Source organism: Bubalus kerabau, unplaced genomic scaffold (genome assembly GCF_029407905.1).
Source record: "Bubalus kerabau isolate K-KA32 ecotype Philippines breed swamp buffalo unplaced genomic scaffold, PCC_UOA_SB_1v2 scaffold_50, whole genome shotgun sequence".
Taxonomy (NCBI): Eukaryota; Metazoa; Chordata; class Mammalia; order Artiodactyla; family Bovidae; genus Bubalus; species Bubalus kerabau.
In genome coordinates this window covers 2,259,035-2,276,975 of record NW_026577904.1, presented here as the reverse complement: position 1 = coordinate 2,276,975, position 17,941 = coordinate 2,259,035, and the positions used below count along the sequence as shown (strand labels likewise).

General features: G+C 42.3%; 1 protein-coding gene across 1 annotated transcript; it reads left to right on the top strand.

Annotated features, from left to right (window-relative positions):
* The first annotated feature begins 6,356 nt into the window (after positions 1-6,356).
* On the top strand, positions 6,357-15,374 carry LOC129640860 (rho GTPase-activating protein 20-like). Its single transcript, XM_055565847.1, has 5 exons — positions 6,357-6,365; positions 7,892-8,053; positions 13,204-13,313; positions 13,833-14,013; positions 15,205-15,374. Exons 1-5 carry the CDS (start codon positions 6,357-6,359, stop codon positions 15,349-15,351), a joined length of 609 nt encoding a protein of 202 aa, XP_055421822.1. The 3' UTR covers positions 15,352-15,374.
* The last annotated feature ends 2,567 nt before the right edge of the window (positions 15,375-17,941 follow it).

The following is a 17,941-nucleotide window of genomic DNA, read 5'->3' as shown; positions in this document are numbered from 1 at the left end:
TTTTAAAATTTGAGGCCAAACTACTGTTCAAAGTATCAGTTATGTCTTAGAAAAAGCTGATGTATATATAATATATTTATATATTTTTTAGTCAAGTCTGAATTTTTCTAAGATTTCTTTGCATTTTTAGTTAGAGCCAAGATTCATGCATGAAATGTGATTTACTATTACACCATATGTACAGTAATACCCTGTATTTTGCCCCTTTGTGTTACAGATTTCTTTCGTACAATTTCTCATTGAAAACTGTCTCAAGATATTTGGAGAAGATATCACTTCTCTCTTTGGAGAGACCTCAGTGAGTTCTGATAACAGTGATATCACTGATATTACCGATAACAGTGAGAAGGTTGCAGGTACGTGAATAATGTAACTGGCTTTGATGCCAAAGACAGCAAGGCTGCCAGGGGTCAATGGGAGATCCTAGAGCCCAAAGCACATTCTAAGGGCAGTAATTTCCATCTGCTCCAAGACATGGGAAGTTTCCCACTTGTGAGAGCAAAGCAAGGTTAAGACTGTTCTGATTACAAAAGCAACTAGTACAGCTTTAGGAGACATCACGATTCATTGAGTTCAGTTCAGTTGCTCAGACGTGTCCGACTCTTTGGGACCCCAAGGACTACAGTGACCCCAAGTCCTTGGGGTCGAGGACTGCAGCGCACCAGGCCTCCCTGTCCATCACCAACTCCCAGAGCTTACTCAAACTCATGTCCTTTGAATTGGTGATGCCATCCAACCATCTCATGCTCTCTCATCCCCTTCTCCTCCTGCCTTCAATCTTTCCCAGCATCAGGGTCTTTTCCAATGAGCCAGTTCTTTACATCAGGTGACCAAAGCATTGGAGTTTCAGCTTCAGCATCAGTTCCATAGCTGTATTTGGGGTGGCCTTTCTGTATTCCGGCAGCTTGTGGGTCTTCTTTATTGTGGAGGTTCCTCACTGTGGGTGGGGTTGTGTGAGTGGCTTGTCAAGGTTTCCTGCTTAGGGAAGCTTGCGTCCCTGTTCTGGTGGGTTTAGCTGGACTTCTCTCCGGAGTGCAATGAAGTGTCCAGTAGGGAGTTTTGAGATGTCTACGGGTTTGGTGTGAATTTGGGCAGCCTGTATATTGATGCTCAGGGCTATGTTCCTGCGTTGTTGGCGACTTTGCGTTGTATGTCTTGCTCTGGAACTTGTTGGCTCTTGGGTGGTGCTTGGTTTCAGTGTAGATATGGAGGCTTTTGGATGAGCTCTTATCCACTAATGTTCCCTGGAGTCAGGAGTTCTCCGTTGTTCTCAGGTTTTGAACCTAAGACTCCTGTCTCTGGTTTTCAGTCTTATTCTTAGAGTAGCCTCAAGACTTCTCTATCTGTACAGCACCGATGATAAAACATCTAGATTAATGATGAAAAGCTTCTCCACAGTGAGAGACACCCAGAGAGGTTCACCAAGCTAGATGGAGAAGAGAATAGGAGGAGGGAAATAGAGTTGCCCAGGGGAAGAAGAGGGGGAATCTAAAGGGGAGAGAGCAAGCTAGCCAGTAATCAATTCCCTATGTGCTCTCCACAATCTGGACCCCTCAGAGAGGCTCATGCAATTACACAGAGAAGAGAAGGAAGAAGTAGACAGAGGTGACCAGGACAAGAAAAGAGGGAATCAAAAGGAGAGAGACAAATCCAGCCTGTAATCAGTTCCCAAAGTGTTCTCCATAGCCTGGAATACACAAAGAGATTCACAGATAGGGTAGGGAAGAAAAGGGTGAGGGAGGACATAGAGGTGTCCTGGTGGAGAAAAAAGAGAGTCAAAAGGGGGAGAGAGCAATCAAGGCAGTGGTCAAACTCCCAAGTAAAAATGGGTAGTGAAGATTGGGTTCTTAAACGTACAAAATTGATAACAAATACCAAAAAGCAAATATTACAAGTCTACAGTAAAGGTTAGAGTATCCCAAATACACTACTAAAAAAAAAAATCACAAAAATTGATAAAATATATATATGTGAAGTTTGCATTAAAAATTCGGTCTTTTTTATGGAAAGGTAATAGTAGGTTATACAAATTAAAATTAAAGAACTAATAGACGACTTAAAAATTTAAAAAAATTTTGTTTAATCATAATAGTAAAAATATATCTAGGAATTTCTCTGGAGTTGTTGTGAACAGTGCGGTGTTAGTTCAGTTATAGATAGTTCCATATCCAGCTCATACTTCTCAAGATCTCTAGGCCACTTCCAATGTAGTCAGTGCTAACTACAAGGGTTTAATCTGTTGCACCTGTCTTTTCCAGAGCGGATCCCTCTGTTTATTTTAAATTCTTCTGTTTGCTGGTCTTTTCAGGGTCTAATTTCCGCCCTGACTCATGGGGGCGAAGGTGGTCACTTATTTAGGCTCACTTATTCAGTGGTGCTGTGGGGACGGAGGGGCACTGCAAACAAATATCCCTGGCGTGTGCTCACAGCGTCCTGGCCGTACTAGGTTAGACCCCGCTCACGGTGTGTGTGCTTTCCCAGTCTACGCGGCTCAGACTCCAGGTTGCTCTGTGTGCAACTGTCTGAGGCGGGCCCTGGGTTGCGTGCGCTTCCCAGGTCTAAGCCGTTCAGGTTCAGGTTCTCAGGTACTCCACAAAGGCACAGACTCAGTCGGACCTGCGTTTTGTGCCCTTCCCAGGTCCGAGCAGCTCAGGCGACCAGGTGCTTAGCCAGCACAGTGCCCCCCAAGTGTGGTGTGTCTTATCACCTCCCCCATCCCAGCCGCTCGATTTCCTGGGTGGCAGCAGGCCTGCCCGTCTCAGGTGGGCCGTGTGTCTCTTCTGGGGAGCTGATCTCTGGCTGCGACCGTCCCAGCGGATGTCAACCGCCCAGAATCCCAACAAGTCTTGGTTAGCAAATGGGAGCCTACTTGCAGTTTTGTAGAGGATGCCTCTCTGGGGCTGAGATTGCCCCTTTCAGGCTCTGGCTGCCCCCACCTGCCTCCCTGTCTCTGGTGGGAGATGAGTCAGTGCACAGCCAGCTAGCTCTGCTTGGTGTTCTCTCAGTCCTCTGCTCTGTGAGTGGGCCAGGAAGTGCCTTGGATTAGGGCTTTTCACAGGATAGTTTTTTTTTCTCTCTAGCTATCCCACAATTTGGGTTGCTATCTCACATTAGCTCCCTCAGATTGCCCTCAGGGCACTCAGGCCTGGTCCTTACCCTAAGCAATGCAGCCCGCACCTCCCTGTTCAGGCCCCCCGCTTGCTGGTGGAAATTGTGAGTGTCTGGACGAGTTCCCTGCTGGAAGTTGATGTTAGGCATGTAATCTATGGAGTTTCTTTCTTTCTTTCTTTTTCCTCCCCGTTATGTTACTCTCTGAGATTCCAAAACTCCACACTTACCTGCCAGTGAGAGTGTTTCCCGGTGTTTTGAAACTTCTCCTCTTTTAAGACTCCCGTCCCAGGACAGATCTCTGTCCCTACCTCATTTGTCTCTCTTTTTCTCTTGTATATTTTGTCCTACCTCCTTTCAAAGACAATGGGCTGCCTTTCTGGGTGCCTGATGTCCTCTGCCAGCATTCAGAAGTTGTTTTGTGGAATTTGCTCAGCATTCAAAGTTCTTTCGATGAATTTGTGGGCAGAAAGTGGTCTTTCTGTTCCATTCCTCCGCCACTTTAGGACTGCCCCTGAGACTTGAACTCTGGATTCTACCTCCACAGCAAGCTCTCGTTCCATTCTGCTTCAGACCTAGGTTGCAAACGGAACTGGACTGAATGTTTATATGTCTGTTTGTTTTTAAGTCTCTCCTCTTGCAATTATCCCTGCTACCATTCCAGTATTGTCCCATTGACATTTCTTTCTCTGAATAAAATGTCTTACTAATTTAGCAAGTACTGGGGCCAGAATAGTATTTCTACTTAAAGTATTTGTATTCTTATAATTGTTAGTCTATACCCACAAAGTTACAAAATTTCATTTTTTAACATTCAAACCCTACTATGAGCATGAGGAAAAACACTAACCTAAATCTTTCCAGGACTCTTTAAGAAAGATGAGGTTGTAAAGTTAACCTGATTAACAGTCCCTGGCAACCCACTCCAGTATTATTATCCAGCAAGTCCCATGGACAGGAGCCTAACAGGCTATAGTCCATGGGGTCGCAAGAGTTGGACACGACTGAACAACTGAGCACCATACTTTTCGTGGCTATAGTATATAGTTTTATTGGTCACAGAGCCCACAAGAACTCTAACACCAACCAATGTACATTACGAAAGGGCCATCTAGGCCTGAAAATAAAAGCGTAGGCCTTAATGTCTATTTTGCTTTCCATCTATGCTTATAGGCTAGCTGGCCATGTAGCTTTGTACCAACTGATAGAGCTTTCTTCCTAAGAGTATTCTTAATTAAAACTGAACAATGAATGAATACATTTGAAATACATGAATACCTGTGGGTACTGTAGAAATAAAAGAATCAGGTTAAGAGTAGGGAAACCAGGGTGCATAAAGCAACTCAACCCATATAAACCTGTATCTTTTTAACATTTGTACATATTAATTAGGAGAATCTCTTCCTGAATTTAAGAATGCATTTGCTTTCTTCATTCTCTCCTTTGAAAATGATGGTGGTATGAATGTCAGGGCAGGAAGAGCCTAAGGCAAAGTGATGGCATTCCTTGAGGAATGCACACCTTCTGGAGGCTGCACAATCAAATGGAGAATGGGGGTGGGGTCTGCTTAGGGGAAGGTGACTGATGTCTAGGCTGCCTTAGGCCTTCTGAAGGAGGGAAATTACCTTTATTAAGGCTGCTATGTGCCATGTCTTGTGCTGGGAAGTACATTATGTTATGTAGTCCAGTGAGGTGTAAGTAGCATCATTTATGTTACATTTGAGCAAACTGATGCTCAAAGCGTTTTAGGTAACTCATTCAATTAAGGGGCAGAATATGAGCCTTCTGGTTCTCTCACCCAGCTCCACAAGTGGTTCACTCACTTGAATGGACATGGTGACGCACTCACTATGTCTCCAAAAGACAAGTGGATGGGCATTTTAAAATATTCGGTTAAATACTTCTGTTTATTTTTCTAAAACTGGGCTCCTCTAATTGACTTCTGTAGCTGGTTATTTAAGCAGGTTATTTAAGGAAATATTAAGCAGGTTTATTGAGCAAATATCAGGAAAATATTCATAGCTCGGCACGAGACACTTTGAACTCAATTTGTCATTGCTGATCACTCTTTTTTGAAAAGCATTCCTTTGACTGGGGCTGTTGGTAGTTAAAACTCATCTTTGGGTTAGCTTAGGAAGGTGTCACACACACACAAAAATGGCCCCCTGTAATCTTACCACATTGTCTGCAATTAATGACTACTTCTCAAGGACCCTGAGGGCAGGAAGTCATCCTTGGAGCTGACTGAGGTGTGTTGCCTCCCAGAGGAGAGGTCCAGAGGCTGACTGATAAGCACTGTCAGGCAGGATGTCTCGTGAAAGGCAATTCTTTTCAAGGGAGAAAATTGGGCATGACTGGGTACTCAGAAAGCCAAACAGGTAACTGAACAGAGGAAGGAAATTTACTACAATGCTTCTTGATTTGAATATTAAATAATTTTGGCCTTTCAAATGAGATCTGAAACCAGAATCCACTGATAACACTTCACATTAGGAAACCTGTATAACTATAGGTTAAGTGCATCATGACACAGGGCAAAGGGAATAGAGAACACTGTCTGGGGGAATACTGTCACAGGGAGAATCAACCCTGAGTCTGATCACGCCTCTAGGTTTAACTACTGCTTTGCAGAATATGGGGAAGAAGAAGATGTTAACACCACAAGGATGCAATTAGCCTGCTTCAGAATGAGGGGAATTTTATATGACAAACGGCTCAGTTTCTCTCTTTCAGCCTCTGCCATGAACATGCTGCTGACTGTAAGTGGTGGAAATCAGGCTAAATAAGCTAAACTACTACTAGTGAAAATCTCTCTTCTACATTAGTTTCAGACAAGAAGACAGTTAGGAAGAGTTCTCTCAAAAACTGGGACTCTGGCTGTTTCCCCATGACCTGCGAGGACAACCAACACCCATCTCTACCATCCACAAAGCCAAAACAGCTCTTTGGAGCTCGTCTTGAGGATGTATGTGATAATGACACCCTGCCCACCCCAATTCTGGTAGGTCTTATTTTGGTTTCTGTAACCTTCCTGAGAAGGGGAGTTCTGAGAGATCAAGTGTTCTCTTCCAAATCTACTCCCAAATGAAGAACTCTGACTTTGTCCGATAAGATTCACAACATTACTTCAAAGAATAAGATCTGATTTAGGTACCGCAGAGTCAGAAGGCAACTACAAGATGAAAAGATACTCTCATCCATTCCGCTGATTTCAACAAAGACCATCTATACAGCTCAGAGCAGTTAACATGGACTCTGTAAGTTAAAGTAGTTAGAGAAGGTGAGGTTGAGAAAAAGAATAACAGCAGTTCTTGACAGATCACCTTTATGAGGCGAGAAGGAGCAGCAGTCAGATTAGTGAGCTGCTGCCCTTACCCAAGTAATGAGGAAGTATATAGAGGCACGTATGTGGAAAGATCCTGTCTTAAGGGGGCCTGTTCTTCTGCAAGGTTGTTCAGAGTAGTTATCTCTTAAAGAGCTGCGGCAAAGAATTCTGGAGATCAGCCACAGGCTGGGACCGGCTGGGAGATGGGCAAAATCGACCCAATGTCCATTTTTCCTTTGGGTGAGAGAGTACTTGTTTTGCATAGAATGGTGGGGAGGTCCTGGAGGCGAGTTTGAACTCCAGGCTATTTTGAGCCGTGTAGCTTTCCTTCGGACTCTGTGTGTAAGAATCTCTGAGAGTCCACCTCATCCTCATATGTCTCCTCGTCTCCTCCCTTGAGGCCCACACAAGTGTCAAGTCTTCTTCAGCTGAGTCTACTCCCTCTTATAATGCAAAATTTCTCACACGGATGTGATATGTAACCCAGGTGTTTAAGTATAAAGTACGCATCCTCTGGCAAAGATGAATCATTTGCTCCTGACAGAATGTGTCAAAAGAGAGTCACAGAGTTTGGACTGTGTTATATCAAATTAGTGTATTGAACTGTAAGCATTAACTCTTGTTCACTGTCCACTATCTCTGCAAGCACTACACTAGATGCAGGGAATTTTATAGTATATATGAAGACATGTATCATACTAGCTACATGCCAGCTACTACCCCAGACCTTGCGTCTTTTACAGAAAATTTAGGTGGTAGCCATGAGTATCAACACCCCCACTTCATAAATGAAAAACAAAAGAGCCTCACCCAAGTATGTGCTATGCCCAAAGTCACACAGTGGATGACTGGCATAACAGATTCCACATTCCTTGAAAAACCTGGCTCCAATATCTGTTATCTCTCTTAACTATGCAGACTGTGAGGACATGAAAATAAGGAAAAGGAACTAGAAAAGCTGATGAGAAAGGAATGTCATCGGAAAGGAGTAGAGGTGTATTGAGCTTGATATTGAGGGGAGGGAATACAGGAAACAGGAATGAATGTGCTGGACAGTCCCAGGAAGGGCAATAAACAAATGGAGCATGAATATGGCAAAAAGATTTCAACACTTAGCGAAGAGCATCTATAATAGGGAATAATGAGAAAGGAGTGGTGAAGGAGGAGAGGGTGAATCTACAAAGGCCTCAAAGCAGAGACGTTTAACACAGTAAATTCACTGAAACAGAAAATCTGATTACACAAGTGTTTAAAATGTTTCAGTGTATGAATGTCAAATCGATTGTTGGGTTGAAGATATATTTAGAGACACTGAAGAAAAAATTTCAAATTGACTTCGGTGCTGTTCTAGAAATGTACCCTCATATACCACAGCTCTGTCAAAACAGGAGCAAGCTTGTGCTCTGGGCTTCTAGACATGAAATGTCCCACAGTTTTCTTTTCTTTCCTTCCCTATAGGATATGCTTTCCTTTATCAATCAAAAAGGGCCATTCACAGAAGGTATCTTCAGAAATTCAGCCAGTATAAAATCATGCACAGCCCTACAGAAGAAACTAAACTGTGGAGACTTAGTCAACTTGAATGATGAACCAATTCTTGTGATAGGGTCGGTCTTAAAGGTAAGGAAAGTTTGAGCATTATCCACACACGGTAAATCTGAAGCTATATGACTGGCCCTTCAGTATGAATGCCCAAGAACCCTAATAGGCATAAGAGAGGAAGGATCTGAAAAGTGAAAAACACTTCACAAAGCCAAAACTGAAGGAAGGTACCTCAAATGTTATAAGCTCTATACATTAGATATTTTCCTTTTTCATTGCACATCTTGACTCCTGAACACTCCATGAAAAAGAATAATAATACATTTCAAAATACACACTTACACATTGAGTGTTTACCAAAACAAGCTTCCTGCTTTGGATGACTTCCTCATCACCTTCCTAATGAAGGCCACATTTCCAAAAGAAAATTCATATTAAGCTTTTGGAAACAGTTAACAGAAGCAACTTCCCAGGTGGCTCAGACAGTAAAGGATACGCCTTCAATGCAGGAAACCTGGGTTCCATCCCTGGGTTGCAAGGATCCCCTGGAACAGGGACTGGCATACGACTCCAGTATTCTTGCCTCGAGAATTCCATGGAGAGTGGAGTCTGGCAGGCTATAGTCCATGAGGTGGCACAGAATTGGACACGGCTGAAACAACTTAGAATGGATGCAGGACAGATGTTTAGTCTCTATGGTAAACTCGTGTGTTTAGTGTGTGTGTGTGTGTGCGTGTGTGTGTGTGTCTGTGTCTGTGTGTGTTAGTCACCTAGTCGCAGCTGACTCTCTGTGATCCCATTGACTGTAGCCCAGCAGACTCCTCTGTCCATGGAATCCTCCAGGCAAGAATACTAGAGTGGGTTGCCATGCCCTTCTCCAGGGGATCTTCCTGCCAGGGATCGAACCTGCATCTCTTGCATCTCCTGCATTGGCAGGCAGGTTTTTTACCACTAGCACCACCTGGGAAGCCCATTTGGCTTACAATGGATCAAAAAACGCTTAGTGAGGCCACCAAAATCTCTGATCACTTCATCATCCTTCCTTCCCCTGTGTCTCAATGCCTTTTACTTGAAAATTACTGTAGGGATGACGCCACCATTTGTTCCCCCTTTTTCCTCCTTTTATCTCCCTTACTGCCTTTAATGGGCTTTGTTAACACTTGTAAGTTTAACCCACCACACAAGGTTACAGTTACATGGTAACCAGTTTTAATACATGCCTAATCTTATAAATCTTATTTTTATTTTTTTTAATTAATTTTATTTTTTAAACTTTACATAATAGTATTAGTTTTGCCAAATATCAAAATGAATCCGCCACAGGTATACATGTGTTCCCCATCTTGAACCCTCCTCCCTCCTCCCTCCCCATTCCATCCCTCTGGGTCGTCCCAGTGCACCAGCCCCAAGCATCCAGTATCATGCATCGAACCTGGACTGGCAACTCCTTTCATACACGATATTTTACATGTTTCAATGCCATTCTCCCAAATCTTCCCACCCTTTCCCTCTCTCTCAGAGTCCATAAGACTGTTCTATACATCAGTGTCTCTTTTGCTGTCTCGTACACAGGGTTATTGTTACCATCTTTCTAAATTCCATATATATGCGTTAGTATACTGTATTGGTGTTTTTCCTTCTGGCTTACTTCACTCTGTATCATAGGCTCCAGTTTCATCTACCTCATTAGAACTGATTCAAATGTATTCTTTTTAATGGCTGAGTAATACTCCATTGTGTATATGTACCACTGCTTTCTTATCCATTCATCTGCTGATGGACATCTAGGTTGCTTCCATGTCCTGGCTATTATAAACAGTGCTGCGATGAACATTGGGGTACACGTGTCTCTTTCCCTTCTGGTTTCCTCAGTGTGTATGCCCAGCAGTGGGATTGCTGGATCATAAGGCAGTTCTATTTCCAGTTTTTTAAGGAATCTCCACACTCTTCTCCATAGTGGCTGTACTAGTTTGCATTCTCACCAACAGTGTAAGAGGGTTCCCTTTTCTCCACACCATCTCCAGCATTTATTACGTGTAGACTTTTGGATCACAGCCATTCTGACTGGTGTGAAATGGTACCTCATAGTGGTTTTGATTTGCATTTCTCTGATAATGAGTGATGTTGAGCATCTTTTCATGTGTTTGTTAGCCATCTGTATGTCTTCTTTGGAGAAATGTCTATTTAGTTCTTTGGCCCATTTTTTGATTGGGTCATTTATTTTTCTGGAGTTGAGCTGTAGGAGTTGCTTGTGTATTCTCGAGATTAGTTGTTTGTCAGTTGCTTCATTTGCTATTATCTTCTCCCATTCTGAAGGCTGTCTTTTCACCTTGCTAATAGTTTCCTTTGATGTGAAGAAGCTTTTAAGGTTAATTAGGTCCCATTTGTTTATTTTTGCTTTTATTTCCAATATTCTGGGAGGTGGGTCATAGAGGATCCTGCTGTGATGTATGTCAGAGAGTGTTTTGCCTATGTTCTCCTCTAGGAGTTTTATAGTTTCTGGTCTTACATTTAGACCTTTAATCCATTTTGAGTTTATTTTTGTGTATGGTGTTAGAAAGTGTTCTAGTTTCATTCTTTTACAAGTGGTTGACCAGTTTTCCCAGCACCACTTGTTAAAGAGATTGTCTTTACTCCATTGTATATTCTTGCCTCCTTTGTCAAAGATAAGGTGTCCATATGTGTGTGGATTTATCTCTGGGCTTTCTATTTTGTTCCATTGATCTATATTTCTGTCTTTGTGCCAGCACCATACTGTCTTGATAACTGTGGTTTTGTAGTAGAGCCTGAAGTCAGGTAGGTTGATTCCTCCAGTTCCATTCTTCTTTCTCAACATCGCTTTGGCTATTCGAGGTTTTTTGTATTTCCATACAAATTGTGAAATTATTTGTTCTAGCTCTGTGAAGAATACTGTTGGTAGCTTGATAGGGATTGCATTGAACCTATAGATTGCTTTGGGTAGTACACTCATTTTCACTATATTGATTCTTCCAATCCATGAACATGGTATATTTTTAAAGTGAGTGCAACAATCAAAATCTGTTTGGAATTTTGCAAAATTCAATAGATTTATACAAAAAATAGACTGAGATTGAAATGATACAGCTAAATCACAAGTGTGTACATAAATTTCTACCAGGGTGATAACACAACAGAAAGAAAAAAAATTAATCAATCCCTCTTGGTACATGTAAGCAGCTATGAACAAAAATATTTTGATGTAGTAATAACTACACACAGGTTATTAAAATTATCTTAGAAACCAAATAACATATGGTGTTTCCTTGTCCCCTAATAATGGTCGATTGTATGATAATAGCCACAGTGCAGATATGATTTAGAGTTGACCCCTACTACACTTGACCCATAATAATACACACTAGGTATGCAAATAGCAAGTAGAGTGCCACCCTCTCAAAGGTGCACACTTGGAACTGATTTGACTTTTGAGCAAGTGTTACTAGGCTCTTGCCTGTTTCCATGCTATAAGCACAGACTAGTAAGAGGGTGGCTACTTATGCGTACAGGTCTTAGACAGTCCCACACTTTTCTCTTCCTAAAGTTGATTGATCTTGGTGGGGAATCAAACCTTGCAACTTTGACCTTGCGAATACCATATGTCAAAGCAACCATGGAGTTGGTCTAAATCAGAAAGGAATGTATAGTCAGAACCACATTGAGTTTTTCAATAAACTGTCTATAAACAGTGGTCCTATAGCAAATACCCATGGCATATTCTGCATGAGTCATGTCCTGGCTTAACCATACTCAGTCTGACCAATCGATTCTACAGCACAGGGTTCAGGAGAGAGAAGAGACACACTCCAAGTGCATGTAGTTTGGCACACAAAGCATAGGCCCTGCTGCACACTCCCAGACTCCCCGAAGTCAAAGCCAGATGACATGGTTGAATGGCATCACCAAATCCATGGACATGAATTTGAACAAGACCCAGGTGTTGGTGATGGACAGGAAAGCCTGGTGTGCAGTCCATGGGGTCGCAAAGAGTAGGACAGGACTGAATGGCTGAACTGAAATGGAGTGCTTCCTCCTTCCAAATGTACTGTGGACACTCCATAAGAAGCCTAGTGAAACCCTGATGACCATGATTGGATACTGTGTACCAATTACAAGAAAAACTAAGAGAGGACTGAGACTTTGTACATTATCTTCATACTCTATCCTCAGTACTCAAGAGAGTGCCTGACACAAACAGCAGCTCAATAAGTCCTGAAACAAGCGAACACTAACAGGATTACAATCATGATAGTTGCCTTAGAAACACTGCCTAAAGAAGATACTATTAAGAGAAGTCAGGCTGTATATTAAGACCAGTGGAAGCAAGTTGTGCCTTTGAAACTGGCAAGGCAATGCAATCATTTCCCCTCAGTCTTGCACAACAGGTTACAACTTCATCTATTTTAATAGGCCCCATTCTACAATATTAAGACTTGGTCATCAGGATAGTTTCCAGGCCTCCTCTTCGGAAGCTGACATTTGCATATTCTATCCCACAGGTGTCAAGTTGCAATGTTTATAATTTTCAGTTTCCTCTATGGGTGTATATATTCCATTCAAAGAGTTGTAAGGGTAACATGTAGTTTACCATTGGGGCTTTTGATTTATTTCTAACACCTGCTGCTTAAAAGTCTGTAGAACTGAACTTTTATATGATTTTTTTTTTAAAGAAAAAGATTGAAGCTATTTCAATACTAGCTTTTTCCCAACAGCACACATACTTCAGGTTTTCTGTTAATATGTGTATAAGAGCATGTAGAGGTGTAATTTTGTTTGGTTTATTTCAGAACATCTCTTTCTTGAATCACGAGCAAGCATGTGTCTGAAGTAAACAAACAAAATGGGCATGTGCGTTTCTTTTCAAGAAACTAATAGGATTTAGGACGAGTTATCACTAGAACTTGCCAGTTTGTACTAATGTGTTACCATGTATACAAAGAGTAAGTTCCAGGCGACAGAAGGAGCTTTAGCTTCATTCTCACTGCAGCCCAGACTCTGCTTTTATGCTTCTAATTTTAGTTGGGGAAAATCCATCCAGTACTCCTGGGTGTGAAAGGCTGTGGAGAATGACAGCCAAGCTCTGTGTGAATCAGTCTGCGTGGCTGTGAAGGAATTGTGGACTGAATTGAATTTTTCCACTAAATATTTTCTTTGCAATTTCTCCATTGAATTTATCCTAAGAATAATATATACTTTTTGATTTATATAAGGATTTTCTTCAAAATATCCAAGGAAGCATATTTTCAGCCAGTCTCTATGATAAATGGCTTGATGTTATTGATCAAGGGAACAAGGAGGAGAAAATAACCAGGACTAAGAGGTAATGATGCAATAATTACTCAACTCTGAGAAAATATAACCAACATTCTCTTAGGAAAATATTAGCTTATAGTTTAGAGTAAGTCCTCTAAAATAATGATCAGTATCACGGGGTTTCACTTGATCATGCCCATGGAAGCCAGTTTGAAGAGAGATGAATGCCTTATTGGTGACACTGTAATTGCTATTTTTCTCCTAATCTTATTAACATGGAATGCTTGACCATTTTACACCTTCTGAATACATGAAACTGTTAGAGATGAAATCCACTGGTCTAAAATGAGATGATAAAGAACCAATCCGCCAGTGGTATGATCTTAAATACAAACACATAACTAACCAGAGTAGGTCTTACCTGGTTCAGGAATTAAATTCAGTGAAACACTTTTGTATACATTCATGCCTGGAACTGTGACAATGCACTGTGTACATCGTATAAAAAGAAGTCCTTTGTTCTCTGTGTTTCCACTTACTAAGCAAAATGACTCGCTTTATTTATAAGTGTTTTTTCTGTCCTTAGGCTTCTAGACCAGCTGCCCAGAGCCAATGTAGTTTTTCTGCGATATCTTTTTGCAGTTTTACACAATATTGAGCAACATTCCTCATCCAATCAGATGACAGCTTATAATTTATCAGTGTGTATATCCCCAAGCATTCTTTGTCTGTCTAATTCTGGCAGCTCAGAAAACTTCACCAAACAGGTAACGAGATCTCTCATTTTTATACCTTGCAGAGCAGAGTCCCCATCTTAAACCTGAAGTCTGTAGTAGTAACTCTGATGAACCAGTTTTTAAAGTGCACATTTTAATTACACTGTCTTGGAGTGGCAGAGTCCTACTCTGGTTGGGCATGGGAAGGTGTATTATAACTGAGAACAGTTGACTCACTTCCCCTTTGCCACCCAAGAGACTAAACGATAGAGAGGTAAGAGTAGGATGATATGATACAAAAAAACTTGCTTTGGAATCGGAGAGCCAAGGTTCAACTCTCAGCCTAATCACTGAGGGTGTACAAGCCTCCAAACTATGATTTCATCATTACCCAATGATGACAACACCCAATACATCTGGTCACTGTTGGCACATCTTGGCGGCCTGGGCAATATGAGCACCTGAGGCTCCACACATAACTGGCCGCACTCTGCCAGCTGTGGCTCATTCAGGAAAATACTTGGCTTCTATTGTGTCTCTGCCTGAGGATGAGGAAGCTAGTAAAATATTTCAGAATATCCTAACAGAGCCACAACATGCCTAATAAGATCACAGCTCTTCTCCAAGCTCCCCCGGACAGCAAGTGTGAGGCAAGGGAATGTGCTAAGACAGACAGACATGTTTTCTCTCCAGATGCGTTCTTTCCTCACAAAACCCCCGGCCCACACAGAAACCTCTGCTACCCAAGTTTCAGACATTTCTTCACTGAAGTGAAAATCACAATTGGTGTTGTATTCGATACTTTATAAATTTTAATAATAGGAGATATATAAAATCTATCTCAATAAAACTAGAAAAAATTTTATTAAAAATAAATAAATCTTAATAAGAGAACATACATTTTTGTTCCAAATACCCTTGCAGGCTACTTAAAAATCATCCTAGCTTTAAGCATGTTAACCATCATTACAAAATTTTAGCTATTAAACCAGGCTACATAGCATAACTTTAGCCCACTGACTCAAAGAATTTTAAAATTTGAGGCCAAACTACTCTTCAAAGTATCAGTTATGTCTTAGAAAAAGCTGATGTTTATATACTTATATAGTTTTTAGCCAAGTCTGAATTTTTCTAAGATTTCTTTTGCACTTTTTGTTAGAGCCAAGACTCATGGATGAAATGTGATTTACTATTACACCATATGTACAGTAATACCCTGTATTTTGCCCCTTTGTGTTACAGATTTCTTTCATACAATTTCTCATTGAAAACTGTCTCAAGATATTTGGAGAAGATATCACTTCTCTCTTCGGAGAGACCTCAGTGAGTTCTGATAACAGTGATATCACTGATATTACCGATAACAGTGAGAAGGTTGCAGGTACGTGAATAATGTAACTGGCTTTGATGCCAAAGACAGCAAGGCTGCCAGGGGTCAATGGGAGATCCTGGAGCCCAAAGCACATTCTAAGGGCAGTAATTTCCATCTGCCCCAAGACATGGGAAGTTTCCCACTTGTGAGATCAAAGCAAGGTTAAGACTGTTCTGATTTCAAAAAGCAACTAGTACAGCTTTAGGAGACATCATGGTTCGTTGAGTTCAGTTCAGCTGCTCAGTCGTGTCCGACTCTTTGGGACCCCAAGGACTACAGTGACCCCAAGTCCTTGGGGTCGAGGACTGCAGCGTGCCAGGCCTCCCTGTCCATCACCAACTCCCAGAGCTTACTCAAACTCATGTCCTTTAAATTGATGATGCCATCGAACCATCTTATCCTCTCTCGTCCCCTTCACCTCCTGCCTTCAATCTTTCCCGGCATCCGGGCCTTTTCCAATGAGTCAGTTCTTCACATCAGGTGACCAAAGCATTGGAGTTTCAGCTTCAGCATCAGTTCGACTGCTATATTTGGGGTGGCCTTTCTGTATTCTGGCAGCTTGTGGCTACTTTTTATTGTGTTGGTTCCTCACTGTGGGTGGGGTTGTGTAAGTGGCTTTTCAAGGTTTCCTGCTTAGGGAAGATGGTGTCCCTGTTCTGGTGGGTGGAGCTGGACTTCTCTCCGGAGTGCAATGAAGTGTCCAGTAGTGAGTTTTGAGATGTCTACGGGTTTGATGTGAATTTGGGCAGACTGTATATTGATGCTCAGGGCTATGTTCCTGCGTTGTTGGCGACTTTGCGTTGTATGTCTTGCTCTGGAACTTGTTGGCTCTTGGGTGGTGCTTGGTTTCAGTGTAGGTATGGAGGCTATTGTATGAGCTCTTATCCATTACTGTTCCCTGGAGTCAGCAGTTCTCTGGTGTTCTCAAGTTTTGAACTTAAGCCTCCTGTCTCTGGTTTCCAGTCTTATTCTTAGAGTAGCTTCAAGACTTCTCTGTCTGTATACCACCGATCAGAAAACATCTAGGTTAATGATGAAAAGCTTCTCCACAGTGAGGGACACCCTGAGAAGTTCACCAAGTTAGATGGAGAAGAGAATAAGGAGGAGGGAGATAGAGTTGGCCAGGTGAAGAAGAGGGGGCTCAAGGAGAGAGAGCAAGCTTGCCAGTAATCAATTCCATATGTGCTCTCCACAGTCTGGACCCCTCAGAGAGGTTCATGCAGTTACACAGAAAAGAGGAGGAAGAAGGAGACAGAGGGGACCAGGACAAAGAAAGAGGGAATCAAAAGGAGAGAGACATATCCAGCCAGTAAGCAGTTCCCAAAGTGTTGTCCATAGCTCGGAATACACAAAGAGATTCACAGAGTGGGTAGCAAAGAAAAGGGTGAGGGAGGAGATAGAGGCGAACTGGTGGAGAAAAAGGAGAGTCAAAAGGGGCAGAGAGCAATCAAGGCAGTGGTCAAACTCTCAAGTAAAAATGGGTAGTGAAGATTGGGTTCTTAAACGTACAAAATTGATAACAAATACCAAAAAGCACACATTAAAATCTACAGTAAATGTTAGAGGCTCCCAAATACAGTATTAAAGAAACAAAACAAAGTCACAAAAAATGATATAATATATATATGAATTTTGTATTAAAAATAGAGTCTTTTTTTTTGAAAGGTAATAGTAGGTTATAAAAATTACAATTAAAGAAGTAATAGAGGACTTAAAAATTAAAAAAAAATTAATCATAATAGTAAAAATGTATCGAGGAATTTCTCTGGAGTTGTTGTGGGCAGTGCGGGGTTAGTTCAGTTTCAGATAGTTCCGTGATCCAGCTTATACTTCTCAAGATCTCTAGGCCACTTCCAATGTAGTCAGTGCTAACTACAAGGTTTTAATCTGTTGCACCTGTCTTTTCCAGAGCGGTTGCCTCTGTTTACTTTAACTTCTTCTGTTTGCTGGTGTTTTCAATGTCTAACTTCTGCCCTGACTCAAGGGGGCGAAGGTGGTCACTTATTTAGGCTCACTTATTCAGTGGTGCTTTGGGGACGGAGGAGCACTGCAAACAAATATCCCTGGCGTGTGCTTACAGTGTCCTGGCCGCACTGGGTTTGCCCCCGCTCTCAGTGTGTGTGCTTTCCCAGTCTACACTGCTCAGGCTCCAGGTTGCTCTGCCTGCAACTGTCTGAGGCGGGCCCTGGGTTGCGTGCAATTCCTAGCTCTAAGCTGTTCAGGTTCAGGTTCTCAGGTACTCCACAAAGGCATAGACTCGATCGGGCCTGGCTTTTCTGCCCTTCCCAGGTCCGAGCAGCTCAGGCGACCAGGTGCTTAGCCAGCACAGTGCCCCCCAGATGTGGTGTGTCTTATCACCTCCCCCATCCCAGCCGCTCGATTTGCTGGGTGGCAGCAGGCCTGCCCGTCTCAGGTGGGCCGTGTGTCTCTTCTGGGGAGCTGATCTCTGGCTGCGACCGTCCCAGCGGATGTCAACCGCCCAGAATCCCAACAAGTCTCGGTTAGCAAATGGGAGCCTACTTGCAGTTTTGTAGAGGATGCCTCTCTGGGGCTGAGATCGCCCCTTTCAGGCTCTGGCTGCCCCCGCCTGCCTCTCTGTCTCTGGTG

Coding starts and splice junctions, on each gene's coding strand:
- LOC129640860 (XM_055565847.1), top strand. Junction 8,054..13,203: donor TGATAGGGTCGGTCTTAAAG/GTAAGGAAAGTT, acceptor GATTTATATAAG/GATTTTCTTCAAAATATCCA. Junction 13,314..13,832: donor AAAATAACCAGGACTAAGAG/GTAATGATGCAA, acceptor TTCTGTCCTTAG/GCTTCTAGACCAGCTGCCCA.